At 42.6% G+C, this 27,028-nt stretch overlaps 1 protein-coding gene across 1 annotated transcript in view; it reads right to left on the bottom strand.

Annotated features, from left to right (window-relative positions):
* WWOX (WW domain containing oxidoreductase) overlaps positions 1 to 27,028 on the bottom strand; it is a 634,025-nt gene that overhangs the window by 477,893 nt on the left and 129,104 nt on the right. Inside the window, exons 6-7 of the mRNA XM_048515668.1 lie at positions 15,074 to 15,162; positions 6,137 to 6,322 (exon numbers count right to left, since the gene is read on the bottom strand). Coding sequence (XP_048371625.1) covers positions 6,137 to 6,322; positions 15,074 to 15,162 — 275 coding nt within the window. The remainder of the gene's footprint in view (positions 1 to 6,136; positions 6,323 to 15,073; positions 15,163 to 27,028) is intronic.

The following is a 27,028-nucleotide window of genomic DNA, read 5'->3' as shown; positions in this document are numbered from 1 at the left end:
CTTTAAAAGGTATAAAAGATGAATGTGAACAAAGCCAGAATGAGCTCTGGCAGAGTCTAATGCTCTAAGTATACCCATGGCATGACTGAGCACAAATCAAAGTAACTAGTTGATGTTTTTTAATTGGGTCTGACAGAGTCATTAAACACCAGCTGTTTGTTTCCTTCTTTTTTTAAAAAAAAATTACAAGGTAGCAAACAACTGAAGTCTCACACAAGAAGAAAAGGATGCGTTTTCCCCCCTAGCTTCCCCGTGTTCATAGCTGGGGTTTATTACACCCCTTACACATAACAATAAACAACAACAACAAACACCCAGCCAATGGGTGCACAGGAATTTTGTCCCTCACATTCCAACCACCCACCACCTCCCTTCCCAAGACCTGCAGGCCATGGGAGGCGAGGTGGGGGGGAGCACAAAGAATTGTCCCCCCTTCCCTGTTTCCCAAGCCACACTGGGCTTGGGAAACAAGGAGTAGGGGAAACAGCCCAATCCTCAGCTAGGACCGGAGGTCCTTGCCTGTTTCCCACATTGCACAGGGCTTGGAAAACAAGGGGGAGAACAGCCCTCTCCTGCCTGCCCTCTCCCCACCCCTGTCTAGAGCCCATTTTGTTTTATGTAAAATGGGCTTTATTGCAAATAGAAAATAAGTTGTGAAAATGATCTAATGGAAGAATGCATCTAAGACCCTTGTCTCAGTTTAACTTACTTCATAGGGTTCCTGGGAAGATAAAATGGGGGAAAGGGGACCATGCGTACCGCACTGAGCTGCTTAGAGGAAAATCAAGATTAAAAAGCTTGGAGGAAAATCAGGATTAAAAAACCAAATAAATACATTTTATCTTTTTGCATTTTGCAGCCTTTTAACCTTGCTATCTGCAGCTTTTCCCTTCTATGGTGGATTCTGCATAGCACATATATAACGGGGTGCAGTCATTATAAAGAAACCTGTTTTCCTTTTTCCCATTCATACGTGTCCCCTTCACCCGTTCAGCCAGTGATTGACAGCTGTGAAAGCAATCTGGGTTGCTTGCGTGCCTTTGCACGGAGAGGCTTCGCTCTCTTTTTAAAAACTTTCCTGCAACACATACGCAGCTGCGCAGGCATACAGTAATGAACCCCCGCAGCCATGCCGACCATTCTACAATACGATCGGCTGCATCTCCATAGCTACGCACGTGCAACATGCAAAAGAAATAAAAGGGACGTCCCTGCAACAGCCGGGCAGTGATGAATGTGTTGCTGTAGATGGGTCATACTCGCTCAGGGGAGAAAACGTGCTTGGGGAACTTTGTACACTGTCAGGCGCTCAGAGAATCTGTCCACAACCTGCTGGGTGACCGCCACAGTGTGGCGGGCGGATTCTCCCTGACTGTGGATGGCGTGGAACTTAAAGCGAATGGGTGGAAGGGAGGGAAATAAAGTGTCTCAAACTCTTACCACCAGAACTGGTAGGAAGGGAAATGGAATAAATCATGTGCTTTGCCGCTTTTAAGACCTGCCCTTTTCTAAGCACGACCCAAAAATGCCCTTCTTGTTATCAACATTGCCCTACTAACTAGCGTTACTCCCTTCTAAGATCACAGACTCCAATGGATATAGAAAGGTGCAGCTCTTCTTTGGACAGTGCTGCAAATATCTTAATGCAGGGTTCCAGTCCGATTCTGCTGCCTTTTTTTTTGGTACTCCAACATGAGTAGTCAGGTCCACTCCAATGGTCCAGAGGTCAGCCTTCAGTGATTTGTACTATCTTCAGCCTAAAAGGGAGAGCAAGCTACAATTTCCTGAGGTGGAGGAGTGAAAAAATGTGTAATTGAGTCACCAATGCTTGGTTTGACATTTCCGAGCACAGAAACAGTCCCAGGTAATAAGATGCAAAAGCTAACAAGCTCTCGGCGCCGCTTTCTGGTACTTCTCCAATTTACGAACTAGAAACCATTTCAATGATTATTTTATATGTTTAAGTACGATTTAATGCATGACAAACTATGAGAAATGGGAAAGCAATTAGGTTCTTCGGCTGTTAGATCTGGACACACACCATTTACTTATTGTGGGGTATGTTTCCACAAACCTTGGCTGCGCTTGCACGGCTAAGCAGCCAATGAACGCACCAACGACGTCGTCTTGTTTGTTTCTCCCTTTTTATTTCAAATTAAGCTTTAAGGCTCTGCGAAGACATGAAATTGAGCTCCGTATGACACCAAAGGGGTGGAGGAGGGGCAGATAAAACCCCTCAAAGGCTAAGATGCCATTAAAAAAAAAACCACTGGAGATCCAGACATTACACAGAGAAACAAGCAGCTGACAATTCAACATAATCTCCCATTAAATAACAGCTCATTTATACATATCCCATTGTGCCCTCCACATCTGGCAAGTGATTGGAGCTGGCAGATTTATTTCTAGTGCTAACTTGCTTGCCCTGCAGTGGCCCTCTTTCCCTGGTAATGGGAGCCTGCTTCTTGCCTTCATAAACCTGGTGCGATTTGCAAAGATAAGGGCGTCCAAGATTTTTTTGTTACCACCTAATTACTAGATGTTTCATGTCTTTTAACACAGGGGAGGATTATTACTGGCATGTTCTATAGCCCCCGATCACTGCAGCCGTCATAAATTTAAAGCGGTTAAAGTAAATCTTTCTGCAGTGTGTCATTTATACTATAAGCCCTTGTGTTTGGAAGTGATAAAAGGGTCCAGTCTGACCCTCGGCGGGTGTCTCTCTCTGCCAGGTCTCAGGGGTTGCATTTTGGGGAACAATTTTAAGTAAGCAAGCTTCATTTTAGGATACTCAAACATTTCAGGGTGAGCATTTGGTGTCATACGGAGCCCTTCTCCCCCTTAGCTAGTGGATTAAATTATTAGGATTTTTTAAAAGTTATCTTTTTCTTAGAGCTGAACACAGGAGACTGATAGTTCTGCAATTCTTCAAAATCCTATTTACTAGAGGAACATCAGAAAGCAACCGTCATGCAAAAATAGTGGATCCATGTTCTGGTTTTATGCACTTATCAAGACATTTCAGCCATTTGGGTGTTAATGTATTGCTACGAAGATGCATAAAAATCAAGCAGAATTTCCTATTCCTTTTGTGAAAGCATTTCTAGTGGCAACTAAAAATAAGTGTGTATCAAGTGAAGGTACTTGCTTTTTAAAAGAAATATGTCGGATACATGCGTTCCCTTCCCACAGTGATATTGCTAATGTTTACTCTGAACTCCCTTAATTTCTCATAATAAAGACAAATGAAACATAACCAGAATTTAGCAGCACTGCTTTGCCTCTTAGAAAAACTGTGTGTTCTTCTCCATCTGGCAACTGAAGTTGTTGAATGACCAATCAATAAAGGTCACGACATTCAGAGTTAATAAATTATTATTTCATCCCCTGGCAAAATCGATTACCTAAATGGCAAGGAAACCTGAATTCACAATTACGGGAAAATGTTGAGGAGCCGGGGGCGGGTAGTTGTGCTGCAGCCAGGGATACCACAGCCACGGCGCAGCCACACCCCTTCCTGAGAGGTTGTCTCTTCCCCCAAGAAAGTGGCCTATGCAACACAAAGGGCTGTGCCACTGATTTTTCCAGTGTAAGTTTGTGCCCCTAATTGGGGGCATTCCTCAGCAGGGACAATAAGGAGGTTCCCAGTCCAACTAAAGCCAGTTCAGCTGCCAGGAACGCATCCTTTGGCATCAGGGTGGGCTTCTGGGCTGGACGATCGCAGCTGGTGCCTGGGCATCATGAAGCTGCAAAGCACCCCATGAAGCTGCAAAGTACCTGCATAAGTACCTCTGTGCCAACGCAAATGCCCCTTACATCGTGTAAGGGGCATTTACTCTGCCAAATGAGTCACACTACCTCCTATGCGGTTTTGAGGCCCACCCCAGGATTGTATTATTAAAAGAGTTTATATGATATTATAAGATATCTATGTAACATCCAGCTTTACATTCAGTTGTATATTATAAGGGACAGCCTGTTTCAGATCTTCTGATGTACCTTTTCAATCTTCCACAGAAATCTGTGGTGGGGCATGCAACTTAGATTGAGGCTGCAACACAGAAGATGAGAAACTAAACCTTTTTCCTTGGTGCCATTTTCCTGGCAGAAATATTCTCCCTTTCCTTGATCAGGTAGAAAGGTGGTATAAAAATGTTTTCAACAAAATAAATAAATAGGGGAAAGTGACATGGACCAATATTGTACTTTTCTTCCCCTGTCGAGGGCTATCAGTAGCTACAGCAGAATGGTTTCACACAAAGAGTTCTTTATACCTCTGCATTAAATCAAAAGTAAAAGGGAAAATAAATGCACACAAGAAATGGATTCTCAGCTCTATGCCCATCCCTTGTGAGTGAAGTATCTCCACTGACCAAGAAAAATGTTACATTGGGTGTAGTCTGGGGCATGTTTTTGGGAGACCTTCTTTTCCCTCTGGAAGAAGAAACAGATGTTAGAATCGGGCTTTGGGTTTGCTTTGAAATGTACAACCGTTAAGCATTTCAATAAATGGGCTGGATTGGTTAGGAGGGCAGAATACTGAGATAGAATCTAATTCCACTCTTAGGTAACCATTTTCTGCTTGTCTTTATGAATTAATTTACTATGAATTTTGGCATCTTCTCTGCACCCTATATGCTTTGAGCATTTATGGCTGCATTTTCTTCAGTGCTTGTACAACTGTTTAAGTACTAAGTGACTTGATCTTGTATTGCATATATTGGTTTTGACCTGAGTATTTATAGCTCCTTTATTCACTGCCTGTGTAGAAAAACAGGTTGCTTACCTGGAGAGGTTGTTCTTCAAGCGGTCCTCTGTGCATTCATATTTATTGTGTTTGTGCCTGCACAGGGCCTTGATTTGGATAATTCTTGAGCTACATTTTGTATTTCGTTAAAAAAATATCCTGCTTTTCTTCCTAATGAGGCCTCAAAGCAACTTAGAACATCATTCTCCCCACCCCCATTTTCCACAACTCAGTGAGGTAGGTTAGGTTAAGAAAATGTCTGGCCCAAGGTTTACCCAGCAAGCTTTCATAGTAGAAATGTTTTCCCAACTCCAACACTCAATCCACAACTCTACTCCCTTCAGAGGTGCAGCTCAGACTGCCCATTCCCAAGATGACTGAGTTGAGCCTTACCACTAAATTATCTTTTGTCTAGAACAGCAAGTTTCCAAATTGAAGTAGAACAGGAGAAGGGGGAATCTGAATTTATATCCCACCTTTCTCTCCTGTGAGAAGACTCAATGTGGCTTTCAAACTCCTTTTTCTTTCCCTTCCTCTCCCCACAACAGACACCTTGTGAGGTAGATGGAGGTGAGAAAGTTCCAAAGAACTGTGACTAGCCCAAAATTACCCAGCAGGCTTTGTGTGTAGCAGCAGGGAAACAAATCCAGTTCACCACATAAGAGTCCACAGCTCGTGTGGAGGAGTAGAAAATAAAACTCGGTTTCCAGATCAGAGTCCACTGCTCTTAACCACTGCACCACGTCAGTTCTCTGAGCAGGTGCAAAGCCAATCAATGCAATGTTCCGTGTCCACAAAGACATGAGAATGTTGTGCAGGACGCAATACCAATTCCACAGGGCCTTGCAAGCGCCTTTCCACCAGGTCTACAGTTGAGGGCAGCAACGAAAGTGACAAATCCATCTTGCTGGCCTCCCTCCCCTTTTTCTTATAAATCGAGATGGTGGTGGTGTGTTCCCCCGCTCTTGGGCATGTTTAGCGCCACAGCGCCATAGACTAATAGTTTTACAGACTGTTGATATTTTGATATTTGATATTTTATTATTTTAAATGATATTTATGTGCAAATGTATATGTATTGAAGGCCACTCTGAACCCTCTTCGGCAGGGACAGTACAGTATTAAATCGAATAAAGCAAACCATATCATTAAACTGTTCAGTCTGTTTGACTGTTATTTAATGTGTTGCCCACTGGGACAAAACAGGGTCTGCATTTACATCCTCCCGGACCCTCAGGAGCAGTTTTTCAAGGGGTGCAGGGAGTTGCTATGGGAAGGAAGCCCAGAAGAAAACTGGTGCAGGCCTAGAACTCACAATGCTGGGTTCATTAGGAAAGTCCTTCCATGCCTTTTGGAAGGCATCCAGCACTGAGAGTTAGAACAACTAACCTGTGTGATTCGGACGACACTATCACAACTCGTGCAGGAGCTGAGCGACAGAGGACATCTTTGAGGAGCTGAATCAGATAAAAGTGTCCCAGGTGATTGGTCTGGAAGGTGGTCTCCAGGTCATCTTCAGTCAACTTCCAAGGAACAGCAAAGACACCCGCATTGCAGATCAGCACATGGAGAAGGCTGTAAAAACAAATGTTAACAATGTTATCTTTGTGACATCCCACAGTCCAAATCAGTGTGAAGTTTCATGAAATGTATGGAGATTCTGGCTTGAGCTGTTATGAGCTTTTTTCTCTCACATCCATTAGAATGGGTAAACTCAGATCTAATCTGGGAAATGTGTGGTTACAATTCCTTGGGGTTTCCCCTCTTCCTCCAAATGCTTAAAAGACAGCTAAGGAACCAAAACGGTTCAAAGTCACACTGCTGAAAGTGGAGCCCAACCAGGTACCATTTTTCTCTAATCACAATTTTACCACCCCCTGAGCTTCTTTTCTGCTTGAGAAGCAGGGTTGTCACCTCCAGGTGCTGCCAGGAGATCTCCCAATATCACAGCTGATTCCCAGATGGCAGAGATCAGTCCCCCTGGAGAAAATGGCTGCTTTGGAAGGTGGACTATATGGTATTATATATTAAAGAGGTCCCTCCCATTCCCCAGGGTCCAATGCAACCCAACCTTCTACCACAACTGCAAAACTGTTCCAATGGCATTATACCCCACGGAGGTCCAGAGTGCGCCCGGTGCAGTCATGTTCACAGATCAGTCATTTATGGAACTTCACAATCAATCTGCGAGCACGTCAGGCAAACCTATGAATTGTCAGCAGCCTAATGAACACGCCTACTGCAATCACAAGTATTTTCAAGGGCCTTCATTACAGCAGATGCAATATTGTATCATAAACTCAGTGCATGCCTTTGGCAGGTAGGCATACATCTTCAATTCGGATGAATTTCATTTTCCGCAACTTTACATTCTTAGTTACTAGCTCTTTTTGAATTAATCTGAAAATATAGAATATTTAGGGCACTTTTCAAATGTTTAACCTGGTCTGACTCGAGAATTTGGCACAGTTGGAACAGATGAAAGAACAACAACAAAACTATTATAGGGCTTTTAAAAAATGGATTGATACAACATACCTAAATATGTTGACCCAGACTAGAGTGGGAAGCTTAGTAGGGTTGGGTGTGGTTAGTACTTGGATGGGAGACCACCAAGGAAGTCAAATGTGGCTACACCTTGCAAACCTTACAGAGCTACCACGTCAGCTCTGACTTGATGGGGAAAAAGTCGATTTCAGCTCTATTACACTTTCCATGATCCACAGAAAGCCACTACAATAATGTTGTGCCACACACTACTCATAGGATTAGTGCTTGAGGAACTGCAAAGGGAAATCTTTACTGCAGAACTTCACAAAGCATTTTCTGAGGTAGAGGTTGAACCTAAAACTAATACCCTCTGAACAGGACAGTAATAGGACAGTAATCTTTTTGGTGTTGGTGAGGAATGGGTTCTAAATATTTCTAGGACTATTTTTTGGGTTTTGTAATTTCAGTTTTTTCAAATTATTAATATTTTTAGCTTTAGAATATTTGGAGACGAACCATGATGCCTGGACAATTGGACATAATTATTTGTAGTCATTCAGACAGAAACATAACAAAGTGACATTAGACAGTGCCTGGCTTCCAGCAGGGGGAGGCAATGACTCAATGTAAGCATTTAAAGGAAGCTATCAAGACTGCTGAAGGCCACCAGACTCCTTCTAAGACCTTTAGGCTTTATGGATTCGTATCTATAGGAATTCATAAATCCTCCTGCCAAACACAGTGCTAGCCAGCTTTGTAGAGGGAAATTCCCTCTAGATTAGTTTCTGAGCCCTTAAAGGTGCCCACTGTTTTACATCCAAATCAACAGGCCTACATGACAACCCCTTCGTGTGGATCTAAAACTTGGGAGCAGTCAGGCCTCTTAAAATCACCATGTTTAGCCATAAGTCCCCTGGGCTCGTATCTGATCAGCAGCCTTTACCTTTAAGTGTTTCTCCAGCATAGATGTCAAACTCGCAGCCCTCCAGATGTTATGAACTACAGTTCCCATCATCCCCTGCCAGCATCATGCTGGCAGGGGATGATGGGAACTGTAGTCCATAACATCTGGAGGGCCGTGAGTTTGACACCTGTGCTCCAAAGGGAACAGCAGTTTTCTATGGACATCCTTACAGCTTTGATTCAAAATCTCAAATTCCCATGTTAATACTGAAACACAACTCCAGAGATAAATTAAGCCTATAAAATCCTGGTTTAAGTAACAGAGCGTTTCAGGTTCTTTCCCCAACGCTGGCAATCACACACATGTGCCAAAAGATTGATCCCTCGATCTCTCTCTTTGCTGTATAATGCTTTTAGTAAAATTATTTTTTGTTTAAAATTCCAAGCCATTATATCGATTGCTATTGCCCTTTGTAATATTCTTCATGGTTTTATTATTTTAAATTAAATTTTTAATTAAAATACTGTACACACATACCCTTTAAAATTCTCTCATTAACCATTAAGCTATAAAACTGCAAAATGCTTACTGCTTTATTTGCAGCAAAAGATTTTTTAACTGTACATATTAAATCATAAATATTTTACATGCTTATCTACCCAATATGCCCCTCATGGCTGTTTAGACCTTTTTTCTTTTCTTGTCTTTTTTTTTTTTTGGTAAAAGCTTTGGAGCCTTGTCTTTGGGCCGAAAGCGAATGTCCCTTTAAAGAGTGGTTTGAGCCACGTGCAGGAAGCTTTAAGAAGTGAGTGGAACAACTTTCGGCAGTATTCGCTGGGGGTAAATTTTCAGTGGGTGCTAAATTTTGATTGTATAATACTGGCAACAGCCCATCCAAAATGATGGAATTCTATATTTGTTTAATCAAAAGCAAGTCCAGTATTCAATAGGATTCATTCTTAAGGACTGAAAAAGAAGAAGAGTTTGGATTTATACCCCATTTTTCTCAACCGTAAGGAGTCTCAAAGCGGCTTACAAATGCCTTCCCTTCCACTCCCCACAATGGACACTTTGCAAGGTAGTGGGGGTGAGAGAGCTCTGAGAGGACTGTGAGAAATAGCAGCCATCGAGTCACCGGTGGCAGCCACTGTGGCAGAGATGAGCAGCACGAGACAAAAGGAATGGGGCAGCCAGCTCTGAGGGCGTAGTTGCAGGGAGCTGCAACGATTGGCCCGAGCTGCAAAGGCGGGAACAGCAGAGCGCTTATAAGCGCCACGCCCTGAGCCTCAGCCTTCTTGGCTAGCCGAGGCTCAAGAGCGACGTGACCCACGCACCCTACCTAGTTACAATTGTTAATGGTTGACATGTTGTAAATGGTTTTATTGTTATACTTGTACTTTTGTCGCAGCCCAGTGGGTTGGCAATGGAATCGCAACATCTGTGGGGAGAAGCCGAGCCGGGCGGTTGGTCTTCTCCATGGTTGGTGCCCTTAAGGAAGGCCTGGGGGTGGGGCGGGCCGGTAAGCAAGCCAGCAGGCTTAGCTGGTGCCCGCCCCCCCAGCAGGAAGGGTTGACACCAAGAGTATCCACCCCAGTGGCTCCCGGCTTCCTGCCAATGCCCCAATAGGGATTGGGGACAGCATGGGCGGGTCAGCAACGGTGCTGACCTGCTGATGTTGCGATCCGTTTGTCTCCCAGCTTCTTGAGTGTTATGTTTGTTAATTAATAAATTGGGCTGCGGCCCAATCTATTTCCAAGTCCTTGTTGTGTTTATTTGCTGGGGAAGGGTCTACACCATCTGCACGCAAACCCAAGATCACCCAGCAAGCTTCCTGTGCAGCAGCAGGGAAACAAACCTTGTTCTCTAGATTAGATTTCCCCACGTACGTGGAGGAGTGGGGAATCAAACCTGATTCTTCAGATTAGAGTCCACCACTTTTAACCACTACAGCATGCTGACTGCCAACCGGATGGAAGTAGGTTTGATTTTCTTTGGGCAAGAAAATGTATATTGGGGAAATGCTAGATGTCCTGTTCAGTTGTTGAGTTATGGAAGGAGTTTCCTTTCATTACCCTCTTCTGAGACAGAGGAAAGGCCAAAACACAGATCTTTCTGCTGTCATGCTAAGAGAGAAGTTGCTGCAGCCGTGAAAAAATGCATTGTGAGATCTGTACATCCTCCTTTCCTCTGGGCTTCTCCCACTTAGAAGCCTCATTCTTGTTTGACAGCAGAGGGGCTAAGTGTTCTAAGTGAAATGAGAGTGTGTAACTTCCACCCCGGATTCATTCTATTGCAAAGATACCAGCCTGCTGGTGGAACCTGGGGATCCTCCAGAATTACAGCTCAACTCCAGACGACAGAGTCAGTCCCCCTGGAGAAAATGGATGTTTTGGAGGGTGGACTCAATGGCCCTGTACCCCACAAAGGAGGCTTTCCCCCCTGGGCCCCATCCCCAAATCTCCAGAGGTTTTCCAACATGGATCTGGCAACTGTATTCTATTGCACAGCCCTGATGCTGAACCGGAGGAGATAATGGAGGCTTTAAAGAGATAGTACACTAATTCATTGAGTCTCTGATAGCCTATAACTATGCTTTCCGAGAGAGTCCCTCCCTGGTCATCCCCCCCCCCTTTCTCTTCTACTCCCGAGGAAAGAATAATAATTGACAGGCATGGTCAATGCAGTCTTGTGGATTCGCTGATCAGTCAGGGACTATTGTGACATTGGGGGGAATGGGAGCCACACTACCAGTCTGCTGAAATAACAATTGGTCAGATGAGCTTGGTTTAAAGAGAGACCGCTGAGTTAAAAATCAGATGGATTATACATAGGGCTGCTCCAGTTCTCGTTTCCCACTACTGTGGCCAGTGGGAGAAAAATAATCTTAAGAAATCACAGGCAGGGTCAGACTATGGAGTAATGTCATTCCAAGGGAAAAGTCTGGCAACTCTAGTACATCAGCAGCACATCACACCATGCACTGCCCACTAAGGACAATAAGGACGCAAGCAGGAGAGGGCTTGGGGCAGCCATGTTGGTGGGGAATTGTCCCATTCGTCGTGAAGGAATAAGTATTTAAACAGAAGAGCAGAAAGCAGGGTTGCCAGTTCTGGCTTGGGAATTTTCTGGAGATCTTGGGGCGGTGCACGGAGAGGGCAGAGTTTGGGGAAAGGAGGGAGCTCAGCAGCAGGGGCGTACCGCCCAGGGGAACATATGCGGCAAATGTCCCCAGGTTACAGCCATTTAGTCATGTTGTGGGGGGGACAGAAAATCACCCCCAACGCCCCTCCTCCTTCCCCCTGGGTCCATACACTGACTTCAAGACCTGGTGCAAAAAAAATTTGGTCGTAGTGGGGAAGGGCAGCCACCCATATGGGAGTGGGGGGCAGAAAACTCAGATTTACACCGGGCTACATTTTCCCTACATACGCCTCTGTTCAGCAGGGATATGATGTAATAGAGAGGACACCTTCCAAAGCTGCCATTTTTCCCAAGGGAACTGATCAATGTAGTCAGGAGATCAGATGCAATTCCAGCAGACTCTTAGGAGGGTGGCAACACTGAAGGGGGGAAGAAACAGGAGCCTAAAACATATGCCCAGTATTTTCCGTGATTAGGACAGCAGAAGTTTTACATTTGCACTGGGCCACGGAAAACTGTGCTTGTTTAAGGGAGAATGGTGTGAGGGCATCACTTGAATCCCCCCACCACTGAAGCCAGTGCAAAAGTAAAGCACAATAGAGACCACTTGCAAAAATGTTCCGAACTAATTTTACAAGTCTCAGAGGCAGTCAACCTTTGATCTTATTAAATTGAACACCCAGACCTCTGTACTCTCTACTGCTCAAACATGCACTGGTTGGTATATTAAAACTGACCTGGATACACCCGCACACCCGCTCATCTTTATTTGCCCATTGTTGAATGAGAAGTTGTTTCCGTCTGAGCACCAGAAAGTGACAGAATGGCATCAGCATCTTAAGCTCAGAAGATAAATGTTAACTTCTCTGGGGGGTTAACCCCTTTTTCTAAATGGCAAAATGCAGGCCTGGGACTGCCAAAGAGCTGGACAGATTTCTCTATTTGCTTGTTTAGAAAACTTCACTGTGAAATATTTGTGGATGGCTATGGGAAACGATACAGAACTTGTAAGAATAGCAGCAAAAAAGTTTTTTTTAAGCTACTGAAAATTTTTCTTAAATGGCACATTAAGGTTTTCCAGAAATCAGGTGTCATCTGATATCAAGAAATGAACAAAATCATAAGTTTGAACAGGAAATCACACCAGTTTCCGTGGAGGACTGATGAAAGGGGTGGGGAAACGGTTTAAGTAAGTAACTATTGCATTTATGAACATTCAGTGTGTGTGTGGGCAGGAGGGGATGAAGCAAAGTTTCGAAGTACACCTTTTACAGCAGTTTCTAAAATCCGAATTGCATCCAATAGGTTTCAGAGCTTCAGTTTCCAGCAAGAAAAATGAATACTTTTAAATTTGAGGGTATTGCAATTAGAACCATGGAGGAAGCTGACACGGTAGGAGGTAGTTGTGGTAGCCAACAATTGAACACTGTTGGCCCTTTGGTTCTTCAGCGTAGTGTAGTGGTAGCAGCATAGTGTAGCAGGTGGATTCTGATCTGGAGAACTGGGTTTGATTCCCTACTCCTCCACCTGAGTGGCAGAGGCTTATCTGATGAACCAGATATGTTTCCGCACTCCTACATTCCTGCTGGATTACCTTTGGCGAGTCACAGTTTTTTCAGAATTCTCTCAGCTCCACCTAGCTCACAAGGTGTCTGTTGTGGGGAGAGGAGGGGAAAGGAGCTCGTAAGCTACCTTTCTCCTTACAGGAGAGAAAGATGGGGTATAAATCCAAACTCTTCTTCTTCTTCCTTCTGTCTGAGGAACACTGAATGTGAAGTCTGCACACAACTTCCCATTTTCAACACATGCCAGCTCGCACAAGGTTTGCAGCCCCTAAAATGTCAATGATCACCTCATTCTGGATAAAGAAGCTGATTTCACCAAGAGGCTCTGGAAACTTCAGGCCCCACATCTGCCCATTCAGCTAATCACTAGTCCCAAGAGAGGAGTCTATAAACTCATTTCAACATCCAGACAAAGTAATATCAATATATCATGAAATAATTAAAAGGATATTATACCCAGATCTATTGAAAAAGGTAATTCACACAAGTGTATGCACTTGTGGAAGTATACCAGTATAATTTATTCAAAATGATGGGACAAAATCTACTACACTATGAATTATATATGTATTACAAAAGTTCATACTGTGTATGTATGTATGGGTATGTATTCACCGTGTGTGTGTGTTTGTGTAAACAGAGTTCGAAACTACTTCTGTCAGAATGAAGACTGGATATTATGAGGGCAGCTCAGACTGAAGGACAAAAACGTACAAAAAAAGCAATACAAACTTGAATGTGACCTTATTCAGCATGTTTGCAAAGTTGCCGGATATTTAGCTTTGCTGTTTGCTTCAATGAAACATGGGAGGAAACCATCTTGCCTGCTATTATATAAAATTCAAATGTGTTTCCACCCCCTACTCCCCCCCCCAGAGAAGACTGTAGTTATCTGCTCATGTATGCTCAAAAGCTTCACTACATCCGTTTTTTTTTGTTTTAAAGATATCACTAACTCCCTGTCCACAGATCTAAAATTTCCAGTGTTTCCAAAGAAGAGGAAACATTTATGGAACCACTTTAGATCATTACTAGCGGGGCCCGGCCACACGTTGCTGTGGCTTATTGTGGTGAAATGGGAAAGGAACAGTAGCAGCAAATCAATTGCAGAGGCCAGCAGTACGTGCTCATGCAAACACGCAGCCTGATACTGTGCGATGTCATTGATGTGTGTGCCCGCATTCCTTGGGGAGGGATGGAAAGGTACCCCTCAAACACATCCAGGCTGGCTGGTTATGATCCTTCTGAGGAAACCCTCTGAGGGGAGCGACGCAGCCATTAAAAGTATGTCACGGTTGCTGTACCGAGCTTACTCCTGAGTAATGCGTGCCTGGTTTTCTTAACTGTAACTGCAGTATTCAGGTAATCTAGGGTGCCTGGCCCCTCCCTCCCATCCCTTGCATGTCGCCCCTCACTCTCTTCCCTCCCTCACTTCTCTTCCCTTGCATGCCACCCCTCCCCCTCCCTTCCCTTTCCCTCCTCTAGGGTGGGTGGGTCATATCAAGATGCTGGGCCCTCTGCCTCCCCTCCCTTGCATGCCACCCCTCACTCTCTCCCCTCCCTTCCTCTCTTCCCTTGCATGCCACCCCTCCCTCTCCCTCCCTTCCCTCTCCCTCGTGTGTATATGTTTCACTTCCACTCGCATTACTGCCTATGTACTGTTTTCACTGGCCATCTGAGAGAACATTCTAAGCAGCACGAACATTCTAAGGGTGACAGTTATGCACAGGCAGCTGCATGTCCTTCACCATGGAGCACCAGGAAAAAGGTGTTTTACCTGGGCCAGGTGTGAAATTTCAGGCTTGTGAACATCTAAAAACACTCTCGCCTGGCTGACTATAGTGGCTAGGAATTTTCAGAGGAATTGGCCCAGCAGTTACTGAGTTATACTATCATCAACAAAACCAGTTAGCTTATATATATATATATATATAGATATACTTTCAAAAACCAGCAGTGGAGACACAGACAAAATCTTCTAAATTGTTCCTGCATTCACAGTATTCACATTAAAAAGAAGAAACAAATTGGGAATGCTTAAATCAGCCGAATAAGATAAGAGCTGAGATTTTGGTCCTCCCTTTCTGCATATAATTTACCACATGCAAAAGTTATATTTACCCATAAACATTTCTATACTATGATAAATTCTTCCAATTTCACTCAGCTGATAATCTTTAAAGTCATAAGAAACAATGATACCTAGTCTTCTTCCTGAGTACTTACATATTCTTGGATTTGAACGCTTCGGCAAACTCCTGTACGCTTCGAAGAGATGCAAGGTCCAAGGACATTGCTTCTACCTTGGCTTTGTGCTAGAAGGAGGAAAATAAACAAAAAAGAATTAACTGGAGCAACATCTTAAAGGCACTCATTGGATTACGGAGAATGGGAATTCCCCATGCATCCTCCACTGGAAACAATGAAGGAAAAATGGGGTCAAATACAATCGGATCCCAAAAACCAATATTTATCAGGCTTGGTGGTTCTTCTAAGGAGGGTCGCCAGCAGCTATGCTGAAAATTTGGCATCTCTACCTTTAAAGTTGGACATCTCTACTTTAAAAAAAAGCCCTACAAATGATGCCAAAGAGGATGGGTTACATTTTGAAGGCCAAAATGATCCTGAAGAAAATATGGTTTTTTCCCATAGCTCGGGGCCTCTTGAGAATTAGATATACCGTGTTTCCCTGAATATAAGACAGTGTCTTATATTAATTTTTGCTTCCAAAGCTGCGCTATGTCTTATTTTCAGGGGATGTCTTATTTTTCCTGTGTTCTGTTTGTCAGGCATGCTTCCAAACAAAAACTTTGCTGTGTCTTACTTTCGGGGGATGCCTTATATTTCGCACTTCAGCAAAACCTCTACTATGTCTTATTTTTCGGGGATGTCTTATATTAGGGGAAACAGGGTATTGATGATGGCACAGCACACAGAGTGGCTGTGCATTGCTATCATCAAGCAGAAGTTATGACATAAAACGAGATCTCTGAGCCCTCAGATCCGGTTCTTCCCATTCAGAAAAGGCTAGAAAAACCACCAAACTGACCAAGCCTTGTGGTGCTCTTGTTATTTATAAGACACAGGTATCTATTCTCTCTCACACTGTTTTTTAAAAGTTATACGATTCCTTTCCCATCTTCAAGGGGAAGATAAAAAGAGCGCTCCAAATACAAGGACAGCAGGGGTCAAAGCAGTTCAACGGGACTAAGCCACAAGCTATTAGTTACTATACATTTGGGAACTGTGATTAAAGTCCGCACACTATTACTGGAGCAATGCCGTCGGTTTCAGGTTTCCACTGTCGACTCCAAAATGAAAATCTGCAATATTACAAATGTGACCGGGTTGGGGCTGGGGGCTGGGTGAGAGGGAAAGCAATACTTCCCCTCTTCCTTCACAAGGAGAAAGCGGCTGGAATAACTAAATGGTGTTTGTAGGTAGAATAAAAAATATTTTAAAAATGATAAATGGCCAATTGCGATATATAGATGGCAAATCCAAGCTATGAATATGGGTTTCTACTCCGCCAGTTCAGGCAGTGAACTGAAACCCCCCATCTAATAACAATCCATTCTCCGCTGCCAGGATAATCAATGTCCCTTTATTTCCAACAGTTAAACTCATTTGCACTTCTGCAGCTTTTTAGACTTGTCAGACAAAAGGTTATCGAGAACGGTTAGGCTCAGTGGCAACGTCTTAAGCAGCTCAAGGAGAAGTCTTTATAAGGTCACAAGAGCAAGAAAATGAAGGTTTCTGGGACGCCAGACAAATTATAATACAGAAAGGAGAAGGCAGAAACACTTGCAATCACCAGCAGACCCATAAGCCGTAAAAATGTTATAAAGCCTCACAGAAGTGTATATATTGACTTTTTTTTTTACTCGACTATCGTTAACACTTGCTTCACATTTATAAGTTTCTTTCTACACCTAAGAGGCTTAGGAAGTTCGGGTTTTGTTTCCAAGTCTGAATTTCATTTCGCCAGGGACTGAAACCTGATGAACAGATGTAAAAGTTGTGAAACGCTAGAATTATTACAAACGGAGGAAATGAAGTATACGATGGCTGTATTTGAACTTGGGGCACTGAGTCTGTGGGGTATGGACTGTAATCAGGGTTGCCATCTCTCCTGCTACGTTAAGAGGACCCCCCGCTGATCATCACAAAACTGCAGCAGGCCTGTGGGGGATGTCAACTCTGGTTTGGGAAATTCCAGGAAATTTGGAGGTGGTGATTAGATGAGGGGAGTTTAGTGGAAAGCTGGTGTCAACCTAGGACTTCTATTTCTTCTAGACTCTGAAATATCATAGAATCTAACCTCAGAAACTGTCATTTCCTACCAGAAAATTAATCTCTGTGGTCTCAATATTAGTCAAACCACAACAACAATAACAAGAAACCTTTACTGGCATACAAATATTAGTCATGCTTCCAAGAGTACTCCAGGTCCCACCTGGAGTTTTGCAAACATAGCCTCTGCAGCAGGGACAACCCAGAAGTGGCAATGGGTAGCTCAAGAAATCACTGGAAACTCTATTGATTTAGTGGAGGTGACCTCTGCAATGTCAGCCATGTCAAATGCCCCCATGTCCCTGTACCCAGCTCTTTTGCTAGCTGCCAGATTTGGCCTAGCAATCCTACCTGTACTGCACGGGCCAACAAGACTTCTGATTGACCAGTGGAGATTTTTTTTTTGCTGTGCAGATGCCACCAAAACACAAGGAGCTATACTGTATGAGGGAAATTAAGCTGTGGTAATCATTTTGTGGTTGGGTCTGCCTACTGTGGCAGCCATTTTCTTGCTGTGCCCGTCATGCCACGTCAGAATTCCAAATAAGCTCATAGGCTCAAAAAGTTTGAGGAGCCCTGCTACCTAGCAAACACATTGATATCTATACAAGAAGGCCTCTTCCACAAGCTCTGTATGTGGCCTTGGGCAAGTTTCTCCTTTTCTTCCAGAGGGGGAAGATGACATATTAAGATCCCCTTTAATAGTAGTAGTAGTAATAGTAGTAGTAGTAGTAGTAGTAGTAGAAGAAGAAGAAGAAGAAGAAGAGGAGGAGGAGGAGGAGGAGGAGGAGGAGGAGGAGTTTGGATTTATATCCCCCCTTTCTCTCCTGCAAAAGACTCAAAGGGGCTTACAATCTCCTTGCCCTTCCCCCCTCACAACAAACACCCTGTGAGGTAGGTGGGGCTGAGAGAGCTCCGAGAAGCTGTGACTAGCCCAAGGTCACCCAGCTGGCATGTGTGGGAGTGTACAGGCTAATCTGAATTCCCCAGATAAGCCTCCACAGCTCAGGCAGCAGAACGGGGAATCAAACCCGGTTCCTCCAGATTAGATATACGAGCTCTTAACCTCCTACGCCACTGCTGCTAGTCTTATGACATTGAAGCTGGACTATGCATCTGCCAAACTTTTTCAAGGCTTGCCTCAAGAGCAGGGGGAAAAATTATTTCAGAGGGTATATAAAACTGCCACCTTAAAACAAGTTATGTTTCTTGTCACCCTCAGTTTCCTGACATGGCCTTACTTCCACACAGTTGCTGTGAGGTTAAAAAAAAGTTTAGAGCTAAACAAACACACACACACACACACACACACACACACACAGCTACACAAATGACTATTTACACAAGTTATATAATCGAAACCCAGAAAATAGTTTGCTCTCCCCTCTTTTATTTACAGAAGGAATAAGTCTTTGCATGACTTTTAGAGAAGTAATGTCAGCAACAACCCTTGAGACAACTTCCTTATCTGGAAGCTCAGCTCTACCAATCATGCCCTTAATCCTCTGCTTCTCCGTATGTACATGCAAGTTTGTATGTAATGGAATGTATAAATTTGCTAAAATTTATCTATTCTATTACACACAGCCACGCTGGCCCGGCCTACAGAGAAGGGAAATGCATCACGACGATAACAGTAATCTAAAATTTAAAAAAAACAGAGTTGGCTTCTAATGGCCGCTTGCAAATTCTGATCTAATGCGTCATAATTTCATTACGCTGATGCCTCTTACCACTTCCCTTCGTATATTTTTTTCAATTGTGAATTATGCCACTAGATGTGAAACCTAAAATGGAAGTTGTCACTTTTCGTGAATGGCAGAAAACGCTGGTATGCAATATATGACAGCAAGGGGCCAATAACGAAGACCTTCCTTTGCCCAGAGACCTGTTTAATTAATGTCAGGAGGGCTTTAAGGGAGATAAATCCAAACTAAAAATTTTGGCCAGTGGAACATGACAATCCTTCCTTCATTCTTCCATTGCAACCCACCAAGCTCCACAAATGGGGCTTCTGGGTATATGCTTGCAGGCTCAAAAAACCTAAGGATGGATTCTATACAATTATGCCCTGCTGTGATCCCTCCCCACCTCCATAGGTTCCAAAATCTCCACATATGTCCCAACCCAGACATGACAACCCTGGTCACGACAGATGCCCAACTAGACTAGCCCCCAGCACATCTGGTAACCCTTTCGAGGTCCTCTCTTTTTGTTCCCTGCCCCTTCCCTCCCATCTTGTGGAGCATTTGTGGGCCTATACAGTGGTGGCGAACCTTTGGCACTCCAGATGTTATGGACTACAATTCCCATCAGCCCCTGCCAGCATGGCCAATTGGCCATGCTGGCAGGGGCTGATGGGAATTGTAGTCCATAACATCTGGAGTGCCAAAGGTTCGCCACCACAGGTTTATAAGAAGCACCACGACACAACACCAGCCCACTTCTGTAATCAAAAGCAGCAGCTATTTCCTATAGAGACCTAGAGTTCTTATGCTCTGCTGCCTCCAAGTGTTATCTGTTCTTTAAAGCTATGGTATCTGTTTCCTTCACAAAGCAATTATTTTTAATACAAAAAACCTTTCAAAAGTAAACAGAAAGTTTTCTTTTTGTCACTGATGAGAAGGGAAAGGGGATGTGTGTGTCCTCTATGGCTGCTAGTCTTCAGAATCACTTTAATTTACCCCTCTAAATAATTCAAATACATTTTAAAAAATGTAAAACTTGGATTGCTGGTTTTTGTGATGTTTTGTTTTCTCCCGAACCACACTAGATAATGTTACATTTCATTCAGTGAATGTCCTGTATTATGTAGAGCAAACCTATTGAAAGTGCTTAAAATCTAATTGGCAATATTTCCTGCTCAAGTTTAGAGAAATGCTTATCAAGTCAGAAGTTCACCAGGAAGTTAAGAGACTCAGAAAGCCAGCAATTTCATGATATGCAATGTACTCACTTTCCACTTCTAGCGTAAACACTGTTTAAAAATGAACGCTGCGCACTAGTCATTTGGCAGTAAACATGATTGTGCATTTATGTCTCGTCACTGAAGGAGACTTTTTCCCCCCAATAGGGAATTTTTCATTCTAAAGCAAGTGAAGATTTACATTAAATATAAGTAAAGTGTGGTTACATTTTTCTGAGGAATTGCAAGGAAGTAAAGGGAACTACAATAAGTTGAGGCATAAAAGCTTTCCCTGTCATAATATTTATTATAATGGCATATAAAAGAGCTGAAATAAATAATAGATGACTAAAGGTAAATTCACATGATAAAGAATCCTTCAGCAAATACCATTACTTGGAGCTGCTCTATTTCTATACACAGTTGAAGACGCTTAATAAATATGCTGTAGTCCTGATAACTTAGGTAAGTGCTGGGGAGGGGGTTAAAAGTGGAAGATGTACTTTTAAAAGGCTCCAGAGTGGACATTAGCTAATTTACAACATAATTATATACTCCATGGGCGCACACTATATAATTTGAAAATTTAAAAGGTTCGTTCCCCAATAAAATATTTTCAGTAGCAGACCATTAAAAATATTTCACTTTTCTCACTCTTTCAAGTGACTTGAGAAGAAAGAAGAAATGTACTTCAGTTTAATGAAGAAAATCCCCGTCACTTCCACTTGGGAGACGGTCTGTTCTGGAAGAGACAACAATACAAAGGGAACTGTATTTATGGTCGGACGGAGAAAAAGTGTCTGAGGATAAAATATGGGGAAGGAGACAGGAGGGGGAAGAAGTTTGTGCAGAATATCTCCTGCCACGAATATAGTAGTTAAATCCAGAAGAATGAAAGTTGAGTTGACAACAGCCTAGAAGATGAAGCGGAACGTACAAATTGAATCCAGGCCAGAGTGTGCCATTAGAATAAAGCGTGACAATTTTGATGCATGGGTTACGACAGTCAACAATGTCCAGCAATAGGTGGTAATGATGATCTCCATGCGAGATGGATGAAAACAAGGAAATGCTTTTATTCCAGTTTCAGGCTGTAAATATGATAGTCCCTAATGCATGCGCTCGGTGCAGAAGTGTATTTATGTTAGACAGGCTTTATAAAGTCATGCATGTATTCGGAATGCTATGAGATTACCTCTCACTTCCACTGAATGGGGCAAATGAATCACATGGTACAAAAGCCAACAGAAGATATGTGTCTCTCTTCGGAATCGGTTCCTCTGCAGCGTTTGAGATAACTTACCAAGGGCCATTAGAGGCCATACGGGATGGAATAATTTTACACTCATTTTTCTTCTGTTTCTCTCTGCCTCAGCTATTTTCCTAAAAGACATTTCACGTCATGCATCTGGGACTTTGAAACAGTGTGTGTCTTTGGCACAATGGCTTTGTTAGCTTTTTTGCCAGTTATTTTCCTAATGTATTTACAGAGGCTTAAAAGTGAGTGGGAGGAGGAGGGAGAACACATTTTTTTTAAGATGTGAAGCTTTGTAAGAGAGACAGCCAGGTTCCAGATTGGTATCCATACTCTCTCAAGGCTCAGGGGCTTAGGACTCGGCATAATTTTTTTTTTCACTGAACAGAAGGAACCTTCCTATTTATTTTAATTTTAAACATGCATACCCTATTGCACCCTGATCCATATGCCCGATGCTACCCTGATGTTGTCAGATCTCAGAAGCTAAGCAGTCAACCATGGTTAGTACCTGGATAGGAGGCCGCCAAGGAACTCCAGAGCTGCTACACAGAGTCAACACATGACCACCTTGGTTTGTCTCTTGCCTTGAAAACCCTACAAGGTCACCACATGTCAACTACAACATGATAGCAGTTTCTACCACCACCACCACGCCCCATTGCTCCAACAAAACTGAACAATAAAACAAATAGTCAATGATATGGACAACACAGAATCACAATTCACCAGCCATCATCTTTCTAGAAGAGTTCTGCACCACGAGCTTTGCATATCATCAAGAGCTTCACTGCCTACCCTTAAAAGCAAATGAAGGTAAGACTTTGGTCTGTTTAACAGAACCTATTTCTAAAATCCCACCAAGCTCACAAGAAGTGGCACTAGGGGCATTTGAGAAATATGAAAGTGTGTGGCTGTTGGGCAGTATTCCACTATATTACAGACAACAGACACAGAGACCAATTCTGTACATGTTTTCCCTGACGTGCCAGTGATGAGCTCAATGTGATTTATATCCAAGTAACTGCAGAAGAGCCAGCGTGGTATAGTGGTTAAGAACAGTGGACCAGGTTTGATTTCCCCATTCCTTCACATGAAGTCTGCTAGGTGACCTTGGGCCAGTTACAGTTATCTCAGAGCTCTCTCAGCCCACCCAGAGGAGGCAATGGCAAACCACCTGTGAATGTCTCTTGCCTTGAAAATCGTACAGGGTTGCCACAAGTCAGCTTTGGCTAAATGGCACACACAAGTTTTTATAGGATTCCTGTGTTGGGCAATATGATGTGCTGATTTACTTCCATATTAGGAAGCAATAGATTGGTTTCAGGCTAAATGGGCAATTTCCACCAATTCCCGTTTTTGGTTGAGTACACCCTCACATCATTCCTCTGGGCTCCCTGCCTCCAAGAAGTAGCGTTTTGTGGAGATCAGCAGCCTCCAGTGGAAGGGGGAAAGCAGGAAAATTCCATTCTGCCAATGGAAAAGTTTAGTCTGAATCCAACCTTATATATTTTAGTATCAGATTCTAAATACAATGGAGATGACTATCCTCTTTATGCCATACTGGCCCATGCAAAACCCCAAAACAAGAATGAAATCTGTGTAATATTCAAATGGATCTGCTTTTGAACTTCCAAAGGCACCACGCATGTCTGGAGCAATGGCACTAAGCTAGAACAATGTTGATATGATCCAACAAAGTGATGTTTATAGACTCTGGAAATCTCAATTTACAATGTTGGGTGGAGAACACACACAAACCACAATTTGCTTATCTGGAGACATCAACAACCTACGGGTTGCTTTGAAACAAGAAGGGAGGAAGAGAATTGCAGGGGGAAAGTGTAAGAGTTTGTAACCCCTGTGTCAGAATGGGATGACCCAGAAAGGGGTGGAGTCTGAAAAGAAGCAGAATGCTGCAGAACTCATGAGGTTGGAGGAAGCAAGGCTACCAGGCTGGGACCTTGATTGATTTTATTAAGCCCTTAACACCTTGTTTAAGGTAACTGCAATGTTGTGGGGAACTAGTGGGAAGGGAGTTTATTTTTTTTTGCTATATTTTAAATGTTAGAATTTATTGTTTCAGGGTTTTTGTGTATGTAAATGGTGAGAGTTTTCTGGGAACCTTCATCATCTTGAATCCCGTTCACCAAGCCTCTGAAGTCTTCAAAACCAACCACCAGCAAAGAAGAATTGGACTTGGCAATATCAGTAGAGTGTAAATATAAGGACTTGAAATGCAAACCTGAACAGGACCTTGAATTGTAAATGTTAAATGTTGATGTTTAATGTTATTTGTAAAGAGAAGTAAACTGTTTTGTTTAAATTTGGTTCTTTGCAACTCCTTCCAAGTACTGCCCCACAGAACCCACAAGCTGAGGTTACAAGTTCAGTCCATTATACACCACCATCATCTTATCCTAGCTCATTGTAAGTCTTTACTTACAGTTCTGGGATTTCCTTATTGTGCCACTGTTATTTATTAGTTCGCATCAATTTTTTTTACTGTTTTTAATAATTGCATTGCTATTTTAATGGTTTTATTGATTGTATGTTGTGACCCGCCCTGAGCCCTGCAGGAATAGGGCGAGATATAAATGTAATAATAAATTAATCAATCAATCAGTCAATCAATCAATCAATCATAGTTCACCTGTCCACTCACCCACCCAATTTTATGGAACGGAACCTCTGCTGTTTCTAAATTTAGCTCTCAGAGCAGAAGGATAAACCAGGAAGGTTATCTCTCAATGTCTCTAGTTAAGCAAGATTAAAAATCTCAAACACAAAATAAACATTTGGGATTTCCATGTGTATAAAGCTGTAGTATAGGGAGAAACATGCTCACAGTTGGTACAACGCACAAGACTGTACAAATGTGAAGACAGCAAGCGCCACGTGTGCAGATGACAAGAACGAATTGCGGAGGCCTCGTGGCCAAAGGATAAAAATATTTAAGTAAATATGAAAAGGCCCTCCATCTTTTTCTCCCAGGGTTCACCATCGTAAGCAATGTTGCTGCCTGAAAGAGCAAGCATGCGCTGTGCCGTGCATTAATCCTTCAAACTCTAACAGATGCTGGCAGGGATTTAGACCGGAATGTATTTACAAAGTGACAAATTATGTTCTATATTATACAGAGAGAGAGAAAGAGCACCCACAAATAGGCTGATAAATGTCAGCTGCAGTCATGACAAGCGGTTTATTTTTATTATACTGTAACCACTTTTTTTTTTTTTTGCAAGGCCCAAAGATTTATTTGTTGCTGGGGAAAAAACAAGATTATATATGACACAAAGTAATAACTGTAAGATCACTGGTGTTCTGGGCAGCCTGCCCTGCCAGAAGCAAGATTCAGATTGAGGAGTAAAAGTATGCTCCTTAAAAAGTTTTCTGCTATAGTATATATTCTACGGCGTTTCACTGGCACATCCATAGCTAACCATTATGCGACACAGTTTATAAGCAAAAAAATAAAAAGCACTGTTTTATTTTTAAAAAATAAATGGAGCTTATGTATTCTATAAAAAATAATAAATACCAATTGCATTTAATATTCATCACTCATGTCACTGAAACTAGGGTTGGGATTTCTCACACAAAGCTCCATCGGCAAATAGAAGTTATAGATTATGAACCAAATAGTTTTAATATGACTTTATGTAAAAAAAAAACACAGAAACAAAATTATAAGAAGGGGGGAAACAGTGAAATTATACACAAGAGTAGGGGACCTCCCACACTGAGAACAGTATGAATGAAATGTCATATTTTAATTATTTACTGTTGTTAGGACTTAATTTACACCTTGTCTTTCCCTCCAGAGGAGGTTCCAACCACCATACCAACTTTTTGCTAGGAGATCTCTCTGCTCCTGCATACTAGATCATTACATTTATTCAGGGCAACAGTGACACATGTTCATTGTAACTTACATCACCATGAAAAACAGGCCCTTCTCCATAGACATTTCCACTGGTGAAAACGGCATGGGAGGGATGAAGCTCCTTCTCTGTTCTCACAGAGCTTGGAGTCATACTGAGCAACAGGGTGCTACCTAGGTTCAGTCCCCGCAAAAGCATAGTGTTAAGTTTTGCTGGGTGACCCATCCACATTTCACCCCACCGTCATCTCCTTGCCCCATGTAGAACAAAAAATATCCCAGAAAATTATTCCATCTGATGATAAACTTGGGTAATGTATATGCTTCTCACTACTGAAGAGAGATTGCTTGTACAACCACTGGTTCTATAATATGGACATACAGCATATATACCATGCTACTGGTGCTAAAAAAATTATCTCGGTATAAAAACAAGCACCACAAAATCAAATCATGCAACCGTACTTAAATACCATGAAGATTGATTAATTAATATTTCACCCCACCTTTCCTCACAGTTCAAGGCAGCTTATGATAGTATTTTAAACACAAAATCACATTAAAAACAAAAAACAAGCCCCAAATTTCTCCCCTCTCACACACACTGCCATCACAGTTAGATTCTGAACTGGTAGGTTGGATGCAATCAATATTTCCATGCAACTTCATCTAATTTCCCCTCTTAGTACAGCTCCCACCCCACGTGGGTTTTCTTTTCCATGCAGGTCCCATGAACAGAAGCATTTTGGGATGACCAAAGAGAACTCTTGTTTTTCATCAGAAAGCTAGATATAATCTCATGACAACTCCAACATGGGACAGAAATGAATGAAGAAAGATAAATGATGCCACAACCATTAGGTATTATCAGTCTCTAGAAAGGACTTAGATGTTGATCCTCCAGTAGGATTGCCAATCTCCAGATGGAAACCATCTCCCATAATTACATCTGATCTCCAGACTACAGAGGTCAGTTTCCCTAGAAGAAATGGCAGTGTCAGAGGAAGAACTCTATGGTATCCTCATGCTCCCCTTCCTAAACTTCCTTCTCCCCAAGTCATCATTCCCAAATCTCTAGGAATTTCTCATGCTGGTGTTGACCTCCAGACCAGTGTTCCCCATCGTGGTGCTTGTGAGCACCATGTCACCTGCTGACTCCTTTTCTGGTACCCATCAAGTATTTTTAGAAAGTGGGCAGTATTTTAGAAAGTGGGCATGACCAGGTGGGGCTACTGCCCAGCAAAACCTCCAACTGACCACTGGAGTTCTGATTGGCTGTGCAGATTAAAATAACATTGTTTCAGTACAAGGTGCCACCATACTGTTTGTTTGTTTTTTATTGCTCTCCTCTTTCCCAGTGAATCTTTAAAAAATTCATCTTGTCCCCTGCATATGGACTTCCTGTGTGCTTGTGTCTGCTCCTATGGTGGCTCCACCTCCCACAGTGGCCATTTTGCCAACCACCCTGTGTCAGAGTTCCCAGGGTGTCCACAGGCTCCAAAAGGGTGAGGATCCCTATTCCACAGAGTACAGTTCTTGGTACTTATTCTTAGTTTCATCACTGTTCTTTCAGAAAGGAAACTTCCATGAGCTACATTAGAATTTGCATGGCCGTATTATCCATTTTTGCAGGTACTTCTAAACCTGTAATATATTGTTCCACTTAACTGTACATATTTTTGATGGTGACAAAATGTTTAGTTCCTGGATATTTGATATCCCACACACTCAAATATACACATCTCTGAAAAAAAGCTAAAAGAAATCAGAAATGTTTTCCCAGACAGATGTTTATAAGCAGAAGGTAACTGGTAAAAATCCAAAATACAGCACTGTGCTTTGTTG

Source organism: Sphaerodactylus townsendi, linkage group LG14 (assembly GCF_021028975.2).
Source record: "Sphaerodactylus townsendi isolate TG3544 linkage group LG14, MPM_Stown_v2.3, whole genome shotgun sequence".
Lineage (NCBI taxonomy): Eukaryota > Metazoa > Chordata > Lepidosauria > Squamata > Sphaerodactylidae > Sphaerodactylus > Sphaerodactylus townsendi.
The sequence above is the reverse complement of the archived record's forward strand: the minus strand, read 5'-3'. Positions and strand labels throughout refer to the sequence as shown.